The sequence below is a fragment of the Leucopleurus acutus genome, assembly GCF_964270905.1.
Source record: "Leucopleurus acutus genome assembly, chromosome: 10".
In the NCBI taxonomy this organism is placed as follows: Eukaryota; Metazoa; Chordata; class Mammalia; order Artiodactyla; family Delphinidae; genus Leucopleurus; species Leucopleurus acutus.
In genome coordinates, this window is record NC_139153.1 from 39,785,046 (window position 1) to 39,800,361 (window position 15,316).

Below are 15,316 nucleotides of genomic sequence, written 5' to 3' on the forward strand. Positions count from 1 at the left end.
TTACCACAAAAAAAAAAAAAAATTCTTACTTTTAAGTCATTCATGTACATAATGATGTTGAGATATTTTATTTCAACTTATTCTTTTCATAATTATTCCAATTCCATATCCATATGTTTATATTGCATATACTGTACTTTTTGGTTTTCCATCCCTGCTTCATAGCTCAGCAGAGATATTACTTCCTTGCTTGTCCTTGCTACTACCATAGAATTTAGTAGATAATATTTTTTATCATCTCTCTCCTGTTTGGACTACCAATCCCTAGAGAGCTGGCTTTTCATCACTAACAGAATGCCTGGCATTACTAGGTACTTAATATATTTGTTAATTGAAGGAAGGGATTACAAAAATCATTATAGCTTTAGCAAACAGTGAATTAAAAAAAATTGTGTCCACTTCCTATTTTCCAGTAAAACACACATCTGTTTTATTTATTTTTCTCTTTATTTTCTCTCCAAATTTAGTCTGTGCTGAGACCTATAACCCTGATGAGGAAGAGGAGGATACTGATCCAAGGGTAAGAACTGCAGCAAAGGTATTAGGTAGAATAATTTTAGTCCCCACTCACTCCCCTCCTCCTCTACATACCAAATCTAATCATGCTGACATTTAAAATAAATACAAATTAAAATCTCAGCAAGATGCCATCTTTTAACTAACAGATTGACAATTATTAAGAAGAATGAAAGCAAGATTGGTTGAGGATATGGTAAGGAGGGATGCCTAGCTGTAGCTGTCAGAGCTTTATACTTAGTCAAGCCAGCTGACTCAGCAGTTACGTGAAGGAGAATTCATCCCTAACAAACAGTTGGGTCCTTTCTAAGGAGATTATTGCAGTATTGTAAAATTGAAAAATGGAAGCAACATAAATGAACCAAAATAGGGGATGCCAAGGGCTAAATTAAGGTACATTCAAGTCAAGAGAATCTGCAGCAATTGGAAATGATGGTACAGGACTGGGCTTAATGACATGAAATGATGTATATTTGAGGTACATTTTATAGAGCATTTTATAAAATAAAAAATAATTTAAAAATATCTATCCGTCTGTCTACCTATTTACTTATTTACTTGTTTGTGCAAAGATTTATACCTGGAAGGATATATCCCAGATATTAACAGTAGTTGTTGTAGGACTATGGTTGATATTTGGGTGCTTTTTTAAAAACTCAGGTTTTTAAATTCTTGTACAGTTAACAAATTACTTTTATAAAAGCAAATTTGAACCATCTTTTTTAAAAGATTGATGTTATAAAAGAAACTTTAATGATCTTTCAAGTGTGCCTTAAAATGAGTAGACTATGAAAGATTCTGAAGTATTCTAATAATAAAATGCTACCATTGTGTGAATATAATAGACATGTAGGTTTTTGAATTTTTTATTTTAGATATTGTAAAATTTTGATGAGTTTAAAAAGTTAAAACTTTTTTTACTAACTTTTTAATATCACAAATTTAAATTACTTAACACTTTTGGCATCTGTTATTTCTGGTCAGTTTAAGCAATGTACTTTTTTTAGGGTGAAGACAATACTTAGGAAGGAGCTTGATGGGCCTCTCAATTATAACAGCGATACTAGGCAATAATTATTTTTTTTAGTACAGTAAACATTTATTAAATATCTGTAGTATTAGTAATAGGAGTAATAGTTTTTGAGCACCTACTAAATGCCAGGTTCTGTTTTAAACACTGCCTGTATTAGCTCATTTAATCCTTATGACAATTCTAATTTTGTAGATATCACTAATACTACTAGTAATACTAAGCTGTTGAGGTTTGAACTCTAGCTTGTATAGCAGTTGTTTAGTTGCCATCTCCACTTACATTTCAATAGACAACTCATACTGAGCTCCTGACTATTTCCGTTTAGACATTCTTTTTCACCCACAGTCTTCTCCAGCTCACTTCTTGGCAGTTCCAAACTTCCTGTTGCTCAGGTCCAAAATTTTAGGGTCACCCTCAGCTCCTCTCATTTTTTCATACCCACATTCAAATTTTCAGCAAATCTGATAGGCTCAGTCTTCAAAACATATTTAAAATTCCAGTACTTCTCAACACCTTCATGGCTACCACCTTGGTCCTAATCACCACCATTTAGCACTAGGATAATCACAGTAGCTTTCTGGCTTTCACTGTTGCCTCCCTCAAGGCTGTTCTTCACTCAGGAGCCAGCATGAGCCTTTAAAAACATTAGATCTCTTTCCTTCCTCTGTCAGAACCCTCAGATTGCCCCTATGTCACTAGAGAAAAGTTCCAGATCTGTGATCTACAATGCCCTCCACCTAACCCCCAAACCTGGTCTCTTCCTGATCTTTTCTCCTCGCTCTGCATCAGTCATATCTGTCTCCTGGTTTTTCTCAAACATGCTATTAACCAACCATAAGACCTTGTTTTCACTTGCTGTTCCTTCTGCTTGAGGTGCTCTTAGAGATGTCAACGTTACTCACTCCCTCAGGTTGTCCTCAGTTCCTTGGGATCTTTACAAATATCACCTTCTCAGGCCTCATCTGGACGCACACACGCACATGCACACTCATACACGCACCCTTCCCTACCTTATTTTCTCCTTAGCCTTGTCACTCTAAGATACTTTATGTATTTATTGAATGTGAAAGCAGGTGTTTTTGTCTTGTGTTCACTGCTATGTCCCCAGAGCTGAGACGGTGCCTGGCACCTAGTCGATGCTTAATATTTGTTGAATGAACGATATGTGACCTTCTGCTTTTCGGATGGGGACTCTGAGGCTTCCAGTGCATAGCTGACTTGCTGCCAGCCACACAGCCAGTGGGTGGTCCAGGGTGGGTACTCTTCACCCCTATCATATTTCCTGTCCACGATCAGGGTACTGCTTGGTATTTGTATAGAGTTAAAATTATAGTAAACATGCTCTTAATTTTTCCCATTTTTAGGAGAAAGAAATATACCAATTTGTAAGTTAAGTAATATTTTTAAATAGAATAAAAAAATTTTCCTGGTTTTATTTGGATTGGCAGGTGATTCATCCTAAAACTGATCAACAGAGGTGCAGACTTCAGGAAGCTTGCAAAGATATTCTTCTTTTCAAAAATCTTGATCAGGTAACATTGATTTTTAAAATATTTTTGGCTTTTAGCTTTTGTCCTATTCATCATTTAAACAGTTTTTAGCATCTTCGCCACAGTCATATGAGGCATTAAAACCTTAGCTTCTTCTTACTTGCAAATGTTTGCATTGTGTTGAGCACTGTAATCCATAATGAGCTTTTCAGATGACTTTTAGTATTTCTCTGAACTGCTTTGGTACTTCCTCCAAGGCAATACCATTTGAGGACCATGCAGTTGGGTCATATTAAAAGGAAATGCTCAGGTTTGCATGACCCTGGCTTAGTTTGGAGGGTCTTTATTTATGCTGAAGAGTAATTTCTCCAAAGATGCCAGTGTGGCGTCCTCTCTACCGGTAGCGGTTAACCCACTGGAAGTGTGTGACTGCTTCTCACTCCTTTGGTGTAAGGCACCTCTTATTATTTCTCAGTGAAGACCTCAGGCATGGGGCACACACAGAGTGGTGTTTGTCTTTAGGGCCCCAGCACAGGATCTGTGCCTGTGCCTGTCTTCCCTCTCTTGGTGGAGATGGAAAACAGGGCTACCTCCTGAGGACAGAGATGCTTCAGATTTCCTGTTCCTTCTGTACTTTGACGGCCACATGCTGAAGCCACATGAATGGCTGAGGTGCTGGGCCTGCTGGGGAATCCCAGAATGTGCAGAGACAGGAAGGATAGGAAATAGAATTCTCCTACTACCCAGCTCCTGCAAATATGTCTTCTGAAGATATCCCCACAGCCTTCTGGGAATCTGGCTGGTCAAACATGAGTTTATGTTGTATCAATCAAGGGAATCAACTATCCCTGGTGTCTGTAAACCAGACTGTTTGGTAGCTGTGTGGTTATAGGAATAGCGAGAACTTTAATCAGAATTTTATTAGTCTGAGATTGAATAAAACAAGGACCATGAGTTCAAGGAAAGGCTGGTTGTAAGAAATAATAGTCTGTATCAACTGTTTTCCCTGGAAGACTCATCTGTATCAATGGAAAGCATACTTGCTTCTTTATCTACTGTGAATAAAACCCCTTGTAAATTTTATACTATCATATGTTCTAAAGAAGTTGCTGTGTCAGTCTAGTATTCAGATTTTTCTTAGTGCTGGAGAACATCATTTTACCATTTCAGTCTTGAAAAATGATAACTGAATTTTCAGATTTAATTATATTTTTCTAACATTTTATCATGAAAATATTCAAATACAACAAAGTGGAAAGGATTTTACAGAACATGTATTTATCCACTGCCTTGATTCTAACATTAACATTTTACTGTGCTTGTCACATGATATACCGTCTACCCTCAACCAAGGGGTTGGCAAACTTTTGCTTAAAGAACCAGATACTAAATATTTCTGTCACAACTACTCACCTTCATTATTGTAGCAGGAAAGCAACCATAGACAATGCATAAATGAAAGGGTATGGCTGTGTTCCAATAAAACATTATTTACAAAAACAGTCAACAGTTTGCTGGCCCCTGCATTAACCCATCTTATTTTTGAGGATAATTTCAGAGTAAATTGGAGATCTCAGTATATTTCCCTTAAATACTTTGGCATGCATATCATGATAGTTCAATATTTGTTTATAGCTTTTTAATGTAAAGTTTGCATATAATGAAATGCATGCATGAGTTTTAAGTGTACTTAGGTTTGACAAATGCATACACTTAGGTAATCCAAACCCCTATCAAGATGTAGAATGTTGCCACCACCCCAAAAAGTTTCCTTATGCCCCTTCATGATCAATTCTTGCTCGCCTCCCCCCAGAGGCAACTTCTATTTTGATTTGTTCTACCATAAATTAATTTTGCCTTCTAGAATTTCATATAAGTGGAATCATACAATATATACTCTGTTGTGAGAGATTCTTTTCACTCAGCACAATATTTTTGAGACTCTTTCTTATTCAACATTCCATTTCCTTTTTTCACTTTTTATTTTGAACTAGTTTTAGACTCATAAAAGAAGTTGTAAAAATAGTAGAGTTCCCATATACCCCTCATCCAGCTTCCGCCAATATTAGCATATTACATAACCATAGTACAATTAGGGGAAGGGTAAGCTGTGACAAAGCGAGAGAGTGGCATGGACATATATACACTACCAATCGTAAAATAGATAGCTAGTGGGAGGCAGCCGCATAGCACAGGGAGATCAGCTTGGTGCTTTGTGACCACCTAGAGGGGTGGGATAGGGAGGGTGGGAGGGAGGGAGATGCAAGAGGGAAGAGATAGGAACATATGTATATGTATAACTCATTCACTTTGTTATAAAGCAGAAACTAACACACCATTGTAAAGCAATTATACTCCAATAAAGATGTAAAAAAAAACAAAACAAAACCAGGAAAATGACATTGTTACAATACCATTAGTTAAACTAAAAACCTTGTTCAAATTTCATCAGTTTTCTCACTAATTTTTTTTTCCTAGTTAATAATCCAGTCCAGAAACCCACATTGCACTTAGCTGTTATTTCTCCTTAGTCTCCTCCAATTTGCGATAGTTTTCAGTTCTTTCTAGTATTTCATGATCTTGACACTTTGAAGAGTACTGGTTAATTACATTATAGAATATACCTCAATTTGAGTTTGTCTGATATTTCCTCATGATTGAAATGCGGTTATACATCTTTGGCCAGACTACACAGAAATTCTGTTGTGTCCTTCTCAGAGCATCATATCAAGGGATCCATGATGTCAGTGTGTCATTGTTTTGGTGATGTTCGTTCATTCCCTTTTATTGCTGAGAAGTATTCCATTATATGAAAATACCAGTTTGTTTATCCATTTTTCTGACAATGGATACCTGGTCTATTTCTTGCTTTTAGCTCTTATGAATAATGCTCTGGACAGTTTATACAAGTCTTTTTGCGAACTTTTTTTTTCATTTCTCTTCAGTAAAATACCTGAGGGCAAAATTGCTGAGTCATAGGATAGGTATATGTTTGATATTGTAAAAATCTACCAGATGGTTTTCAAAGTGGTTATACCATTTTGCATTCCTTCCAACAATATGTGACATTTCCAATTGTTCTGTATCCTTAACCAACATTTGTTATTATCTGTCTTTTCAAATTTTAGCCATTCCAGTGAGTGTATTTGTTTCTATTTTTTAAAAATTTACTTCCCAAACCTTTGTTTTTAAATTTTCAAATTTACAGAAAAGTCAAAGAATAGTACCATGAACATTCTTATATTCTTGACCTAGATTGACCAGTTGTTAACATTTTGCCACATTTACACTGTTTCTTGTGTGTATATGTAGGCACATGTATGAGTATGTATGAACTGCTTTTAAGATTTTCCCTGTAAAGTTTTCTAGGGCTTTTTTGTTTTGTTTTCCAGTCCTGAATCACACGTTGCTTTTGGTTGTCATGGTATGATTCTAGTCCCCTGTAACCCAGATTGCTTCCCCCGTGCCTTATTCTATATCATGACACTGATGTTTCTGAAGAGTCCAGGCCAGAAAAAGAAGAGTTACTCAAAACATGAGGCTGCCAATGGACAGCCCACAGGCCAGATACAGCCAGGTATAGATGTGTATGTTTGGTCTGTATTGTATGTGAAAACTTTAATTTGTTACTTGTATTTAAACATGAGATTTCTGGCAACACTGAGCTCACATTCCACATTAACGTGGATGACACATGAGTAGCAAGCCTTCCTTTTTAGTATTTGTCAACTTTTACAGTATTCAGCACACCTGGAACTATGGAACTAAAGAGGTGCTTTTTGGTGATAATGTTATTTTAGATAGAACAGTCACACTGACAGAACACTAAATCACATGGAATTATGCAGCAATAAAATTATTTCTTTGTCAGATCTTCAATCCACATTCCTCCAAAGACAAAGTCTTTCTCTGAGTTGAAACTGGTATTTAGTGCTCCGTAACAGTCACTGATTTCCCTGACAGAGGGATGCCGGCCCTAGACTGAGATCACTGTTTTGTTAGAATTTAATAGCATAGTTTTGTTTTCATTATACTTACTGGTACAGTTAGTTACCTTCTGGTTATGGCAGGTAATATTGGTAAGTAACTAATTGTATATGTTGTGTATAAATGATTGTAGCAGTATTACATGTCTGGTAATAGATCTCGTTTATTGAGTACCTGTTATGTGACATATACTTTCCTTAGATTTTTCTCCTTTAGTCATAAAAGTTGATGAGCTAGAAACTATTTATTAAACCCTTTTTTGCATATGAAGAAACTGAGTCTCAGAGAGGTAAAGTGATGTGCTTGGCTAGTCAGAGTAGTAGTTGTGCTGTTCCATGAGATAACCTGTGAGGCCATCTCAGCCTTTTAGCCTTGATAATCCTGTTAATATCAACACCTGGAGGAAGGTGGCATCACATGGCTTTATACCTGACATAGTAGAGCCATCAAGGCAGGTGACAGTCTTGTGGGTGCGGCTGGGAGAATACGCACCATGATTTAGATACCTGTTTTTGCGTAAATTATAGAATGTATTTTCAAAACAATGCTGCCTCAGAAAACTTGGCAACTGTGCTGTATATGTGGAGATGCAAAGCTGAATGGCCACAGGAAAGCATTTGTTTCAGACAGCCCTTAGGTTTCTGCTTGAACGTGGGGAATAGTCTGATGTGGGGACTTCTACCATCTACCATGTAGTCACCAACTAAGATAAGCAGAGTTTTTTTTCCCCCCACAAGTGTAGAAGCCATCTTTTCTCGTTGTGTATTCCCTGCAGGAACAGCTTTCTCAAGTCCTCGATGCCATGTTTGAAAGGACAGTCAAAGTTGATGAGCACGTCATTGACCAAGGAGATGATGGGGACAACTTTTATGTCATTGAACGGTAGGAGATGGAGTTTTGCAGTTGCACGGCTGTACTTAATAAGATCCATAATTCAGGGCAAGTGCTTTACCCTATGCTTTGTTCAGCCCAAACAGGACTTAGGGCCACGTAAACAAGCTTCTCAAAGCTTGCCCCTCTCTGTCCACAGCCTGCCTTTCTCTATCTACTGCTGCCCTGAGTCCTCAGTACAACCCATACTTGGGTTGCCACTATCTACAATTAGGTGAAATGTGCAAGCTATGCTTTATAAACGTGTTATTTGCAAGTGTTCAAGTGAATTGATTTTGTAAAGAATAACCGTAACACTTTATTGTCATCTGGATCATTCAATCCTAGCCTAATTTTACACATGAGTATACTGCCTCAACCTCCATACCTCTGGCCCCTTCTGGCTCTGTTCCAGGTATAAATCATGTTGGGAGACATGAAATATTTGGGTTTGACCTGTTCGCCCTGGTGTGTCCTAACCTCTTGAGCTATTAGTATCACCTGGAGGACTCCTTCTGACCCCTCCTCAGTCCTGAAAGGAACACCCTCACCAGAGTTTAAGATCAATAAGATGTTGCTTCACCCAATATCTTCCATTAATTATTTTTCATTTTTTCTTTTGAAATAATTTCAGAGTTATAGAAACGTTACACAAATAGTACAAAAAATTCTTATAAACCTGGGTTCCCCAGATTTATGTTTTACCACATTAACTTTATTGTTTGAAAGTAAGTTGCAGGTATAAGCCCTTTTACCTCTGAATACTTCAGTGTATATTTCCTAAAAATAGAATATTCTCTTACATAAGCAGAGATCAATTGTAAAAATTAGATATTAACATTTTATACAGTACTCTCATCTACTCTGCAGACCTTATTCATTTTTTTCCAATTGCTTTCCTGATTTTTAAGATTTTTAAGGGTCTTTTCATTTTGATCAAGTAGCTATACTAGATTCAGCTGGTCCCCTGTCTCGTCGAGCCTTTTGCTCGTTCAGGAAAGTGTTCAAGAATGTACTACTTGGACTTCCCTGGTGGCGCAGTGGTTAAGAATCCGCCCGCAAATGCAGGGGACACAGGTTCGAGCCCTGGTCCAGGAAGATCCCACATGCCGCGGAGCACCTAAGCCCGACTTAGCACCACAACTACTGAGCCTGCGCTGTAGAGCCCGCGAGCCACAACTACTGAGCCCACGCACCACAACTACTGAAGCCTGCGCACCTAGAGCCTGCGCTCTGCAACAACAGAAGCCACCGCAATGAGAAGCCTGCGCACCTCAACGAAGAGTAGCTCCTGCTCGCCGCAACTAGAGAAAGCCCGCGTGCAGCAAAGAAGACCCAATGCAGCCAAAAATAAATAAATAATTAATTAATTAAAAAAAAATAAACATTAAAAAAAAAAGAACGTACTCCTTGGGTAACCTTTTGGCCCTTGATACTTTGACAGATGATTACAGTTAGGGTTAGGAAAGAAATGTTTTATTTAAAGAGTAAAGATGATACAAATAATGTCTTCTTAAAGACTGTTTTATCTATTATGCTCATGCTTCCTTCATAGAATTCTGTAAGTAGTGACAGAATAATTTTTTTAAGTTATATCACCACTTCCAACAGCCACCTTTCCCCCTTGCTCTGCCGTGTGCTCCCTCACCAAGACAGGAATCCCAGTAGGTACCTGCAGTCTGGGAAATAAGCATTTACCTGCACATATCCATAGCTTATAGGTTGAAATGCCTGTCTACAAAGGGAATGATTTGTTATTACACATGTAAATGAGAGGTATTATCTTTTGCATGCACTGAAAGTGGTTGTTAATTAATTATTAAAAAGATATTGTTCCTGACCTCAAAAAACTCATTTTCTAGTTGGAGAGACTAGAGATAGATAACTATTACATAATGAAATAGATAATTATTACATAATTTGATGATAACAACAGTGAGAAAAATATGTCCCATTATTTGGAAGAGGACCGAAGTGAGAGAGGTTAGGAAAGACTCTGTTTTGTGGCTTCCTGAAATTATTTGTGTTCCCAAAATTAAGTTGCTAGCGTCTCCTGGAAGAGAGACTAAAAACACATAAGTGAATTTACCCTGAATTCCATTTATTCCACTCATGTCCTTGTTACTTTTGCCTTGTCCACCAGGTCAAACACAGTTCAGCTTACCTATTCAGTGGTGAGCTCCCTTGAGAGCAGGGTTGGTACTGTGTACCTGATATTTGAGTGATTGGCTTTATTCTTTGCTTCTTGTGTAACATATGATACCTAATGATTTTTATCAGACAAGTGGAGGCTCTTTGTAGGAAACTTAGGGGAAAAAAAAAAAAAAACAACCAGGAAAGAAAGTAATTTAGCCCTAATTTCGTCCCCAGAGTATATTCTTCCTTTCTTTTTTCTTTTTTTTCCTATGCTTTACTGTTAGGTCAGATCCATTACCCCAAATTTGGTTCAGATATTGAGACTGATCATACCACACACACAGCTAAGAGTGTATGAAAAGATTTATCACTCACATAATGAGGCTTTTAAGGGAGAACAGGCCAGGTTCCCAAGAGGTCCAAAAATGACTTAAGACAGCAGGGAGGGGTGACTGGCTTGGCGTTTCACAGTGGTTAGAGGGTGGGGCTGAGGTCAGAGTACTCTTATATATGAGCAGGCTCTAGTTTTGTTTGAATATCCCATCAGTGCCAAATAAGGGAGCACCCAGGTTTTCTTCTCAGCTTTCCCAGATGTGAGACAGAAGAGGAAGAAGGATTGGGAGTGGTAGGGCTTGAAAGCTGTTAACAAACATGTAAAATGTAGTCAACTCTTTATTACATTTATATGTATACTTTTTATGTTAGGTCATATACATTGACTTGATTTTTAAAATCTATTTGAAGTAGTTTGCCATGGGATACAATATTATTCTATGTCATGATTTATATTGACTGCATAATATGAATATAGACATATATTTGACCTATCCCCTATTGTTAGCAGATTAAATTGTGGTTTTTGGTTTTTGTTCTTATAAATATTACCTGGTGAGCACCCCTGCAATTAAATATTTTCCAATATCTTTGATTATCTCCTTCAGAGTGCCTAGAAATGGAATTGCTGTGTCAAAGGGTCTCTTTAAGGAACTTGTTATGTTGTTAATTATCTTTCAGAAACTTTAAAACATTTACACTTGCTTCAGTGGTGTATTGAGAGTGACTGTTTCTCCAAATGTTTGTCCATTCTGAATATTTTTCTTTAGTAGTCATTAACAATCAATAGATAGAGAATTGTATCATTTTTTTCTTTATTTTAATCAGTTCTACATCCTAGTTTTCAACAGACTACAAAAGAAAACCCATACAATCATTTCGATACCTGCAGGAAAAGCATTTGACAAAATTCAACACCTTTCCATGATAAAAACTCTCAGCAAACTAGGAATAGAAGGGACTTTTCTCCAACCTGATTAAAGGCATTTATAAAAAAAAAAAACCTATAGCTAACCTTATACTTAATGGTGAAAGATTGAATGTTTTCCCTTTAAGATGGAGAACCAGACAAACAAAGCATGTCTCCTCTCACCACTTCAGTGCAGTATTATACTGTAGGTCCTAACCAACGCAATAAAGCAAAGAAAAAAGAAGGAAAAGAAAAAGATGGAGTGAGGGGAGAAGGACTGACGGGAGGGAAGAAGGGCATACAGATTGGAAAGGAAGAAACAAAGCTGCTTTGTCTTTGTTTGCAGATGACATGATCCTCTAGAAAATGCCAAGTTCACTCATTAAAATTAATAAATGAGTTTAGCAAGGTCACAGAATACAAAGTCAAAATGCAAAAATCTATTATATTTCTATATACTAGCAAAAATCTGTTGGAATTCCCCAATAACAACAACCTTCTATTCATGTACACCTGCCCATTATAAGTAAAATTGTTTCTTGTTATATTTCCAGGGGAACCTATGATATTTTAGTAACAAAAGATAATCAAACCCGCTGTGTTGGTCAGTATGACAACCATGGCAGTTTTGGAGAACTAGCTCTGATGTACAACACCCCGAGAGCTGCTACCATTGTCGCCACTTCAGAAGGCTCCCTTTGGGGACTGGTGAGTTAGAGAAATGGTTCTCCTTGCATAGCATGGTATTAATGCCCCTTACTTCTGAGTCTCTGTCCTTGGGCTGTTGGTTCACACTATATTTAATGGCCAATTATCTGAAAGACATTGTGGAAGGTTTTGTACCAGTGTGTTTTTCCATTTCTCTGAAGTGATTTATCAACAAACCATTTATTCCAAATTACATAGAAAAGACTGGGTCTTGTGACCTTGCAGTGTGTCAGCTCTTACTACATTTTCCATTTATGTTTTTATCAGACAAGTAGAGAGAGGGGGGATAACTCTGTACAAGAGACAGCCTAGAAAAATAAGTGTCATTGAAAGCTCTGCCAACCATGTTTTCCATCTCTATCTATCCTAGGACTAACTTTCCTCTGTGTTTGGCCATCTATTTATTCATTGGTCCATGCCAATATTCAATAGATTTAGATGACTAGAAAGGCTGATAGCCATATTCTGGGAAATAGAACTTTCCTAGAATGTCTTAGGCACAGTACTGCTATGATCCTATCCTCTATTATACATGACCCACCTTGCTTCCTTCATTATCAAGCCTTCAAAATATATAATTCTCTTCCTTCTTAAACAAAACAATCATCCTCTTGTACAGATTCCAAATTTCACTTTTAAAATGTTCACATCTATGATAATTTGTTTCCATTTACCCTACAAGCAGAATTAAATATATACCTTGGAATTATCAATATATTTCCTCAAATAAAATCACATTTTAAAGACATACTAGAGCACTTTATTGTGCTATACTAATGTAGAATTAAGAATGCCCCTGAGGCAGGACAGGAATAAAGACGAAGACGTAGAGAATGGACTTGAGGATACCGGGAGGGGGAAGGGTAAGCTGGGACGAAGTGAGAGAATGGCATGGACTTATATATACTACTAAATGTAAAATAGATAGCTAGTGGGAAGCAGCTGCATAGCACAGGGAGATCAGCTCAGTGCTTTGTGACCACCTAGAGGGGTGGAATACGGAGGGTGGGAGCGAGACGCAAGAGGGAGGAGATATGGGGATATATGTATATGTACAGCTGATTCACTTTGTTATAAAGCAGAAACTAACATACCATTTTTTTTTTTGCGGTACGCGGGCCTCTCACTGTTGTGGCCTCTCCCGTTGCGGAGCACAGGCTTCGGACACACAGGCTCAGCGGCCATGGCGGACCGGGGCACGAACCCGTGTCCCCTGCATCGGCAGGCAGACTCTCAACCACTGCGCCACCAGGGAAGCCCCTAACACACCATTTTAAAGCAATTATACTCCAATAAAGATGTTAAAAAAAAAAAAGAATGCCCGTGAGAGAGACTTCCCTGGCGGCCCAGTGGGTAAGACTCCTCACTTCTAGAACAGGAGACTTAGGTTCAGTCCCTGATCGGGGAACTAGGATCCCACATGTGGTGCGGCCCACAAAAAAAAAAAAAAAAAAAAAGATTGCCCCTGAGAGATGAGAGATACATTGGTTTAAGAATACATCACACACTTGGGAAGCTTAAAATACTCAAGGTAGATCAATAAATAATGGGGGAAAATAAACTCAGTTTTAAAATACATTAATGCCAACTTCTGGTCCAGGCCAAGATGGAATAGCCCCATTCCTCACTAATCTTCCCTCTTAAAACTAGAAAACTCTGGATATCTTACTACAAACAAACATAGGAGACCCTGAAAGATGGAAAGGAGAAGGTGGACTGGCTAGGAACTAGGGATTTCAGGAATTAAGGAAGGACATAACAGTGAGTTCGCCAGGTTTTCTTATTAATACCCATATATCCCAGATAGGGTGCTGGAAAAACCTACAACCCAGATCCACCAACAGGTACACATAAAAACAGCCCCAAGAAAAGTCTGCTCCCTTTAGCCAAAGGACAAGGAAAAGCACAGCTTGGCAGAATAGAAAACCTTTTATGATAATGCCACCCTATTCCTGCCAAATACCAAAGGAAAAACTGCTTCTACCTCCCCACACTGTCACTGGGGCCAGCAGGAAACTGGACTTAACAACCTCATCCAGCAGCAAAGAGGCAAAATGAGGTGATGTGTGGTGTTACTAGTTGGCACTCCACTTCCCCTGCCAGAGTAGTGTCAGTAGAGTCCAGAGGGGAGCTGAACATGCACTCCCACACGTACAGGCACCCTATATATAGAGAGAGGGTGACTGCCTGCAAAAAAAGAAAAAATTGGATACAGTTTTACAACATAATACCCAAAATGCCCAGGATACAATAGAAAATCACTTGTTAGACCAAGAACAAAGAAATTCTCAATCTGAATTAGAAAAGGCAATCAAAAGATGTCAATACCGGGCTTCCCTGGTGGCGCAGTGGTTGAGAGTCTGCCTGCCGATGCAGGGGACACGGGTTCGTGCCCCGGTCCGGGATGATCCCACATGCCGCGGAGCGGCTGGGCCCGTGAGCCATGGCCGCTGAGACTGCGCGTCCAGAGCCTGTGCTCCGCAATGGGAGAGGCCACAACAGTGAGAGGCCTGCATACCGCAAAAAAAAAAAAGATGTCAATACCAAAATGATACAGATACTGGAATTAGCTGACAATGATTTTAAAGCAGCCATCATAAAAATCCTTCAACAAGCAATTATGAACACACTAGAAACAAAGGGGAAAAAATAGGAGGTCTCAGTGGAGAAATAGAAGACAGAAAGAAGATCCAAATGGAAATTTTAGAACTGGAAAATACAATAACCAAAATAAAAACTCACTGGATGGGCTCAATAGCAGAATGAATATAAGGGAGGAAAGAATCAGTGAACTTGAAGATAGAACAATAGAAATTACCCAGTCTGAACAACAGAAAGAAAATAGACTGAAATGAACAGAGCCTGTGGACTAAAAAGAAAAGGTACAGTATTTGTGTCATCAGAGTCCCAGAAGGAGAGGAGAAAGAATATAGAGCTAAAAAATTATTCAAGGAAATAATAGTTGGAGAATTCCCAAATTTGGTGAAAGATAATAAACCTACAGATTCAAGAAGCTGAGTGAACTTCAAATTAGATAAACCCAAAGAAATCTATGCCAAAACACATCAGAATCAAACTTTAGAAAACTAAAGACAGGAATAAATTTGAAAGCAACTAGAGAGAAACAATGCTTTACGTACAGAGGAAAAACAATTTGAATGACACCAGATTTCCTATCCATGAAGGCCAGAAGGAAGTAGCACAGCATTTTTCAATTGCTGAAAGAAAAGAACTGTCAACTCAGAATTCTATACCTAGTGAGAATATCCTTCAGGAATGAAGATATTCTCAGATAAAACAAAACTGAGACTTTGTCACCTGCAGAAGTGATAA

General features: G+C 38.1%; 1 protein-coding gene across 1 annotated transcript in view; it reads left to right on the forward strand.

The window, feature by feature from the left end:
• Window positions 1-15,316, forward strand: part of PRKAR2A (protein kinase cAMP-dependent type II regulatory subunit alpha) — a 73,454-nt gene that overhangs the window by 43,394 nt on the left and 14,744 nt on the right. The window contains exons 3-6 of the mRNA XM_082847244.1: window positions 468-520; window positions 2,998-3,081; window positions 7,802-7,908; window positions 11,830-11,983. Of these exons, the coding sequence (XP_082703370.1) occupies window positions 468-520; window positions 2,998-3,081; window positions 7,802-7,908; window positions 11,830-11,983 (398 nt within the window). The remainder of the gene's footprint in view (window positions 1-467; window positions 521-2,997; window positions 3,082-7,801; window positions 7,909-11,829; window positions 11,984-15,316) is intronic.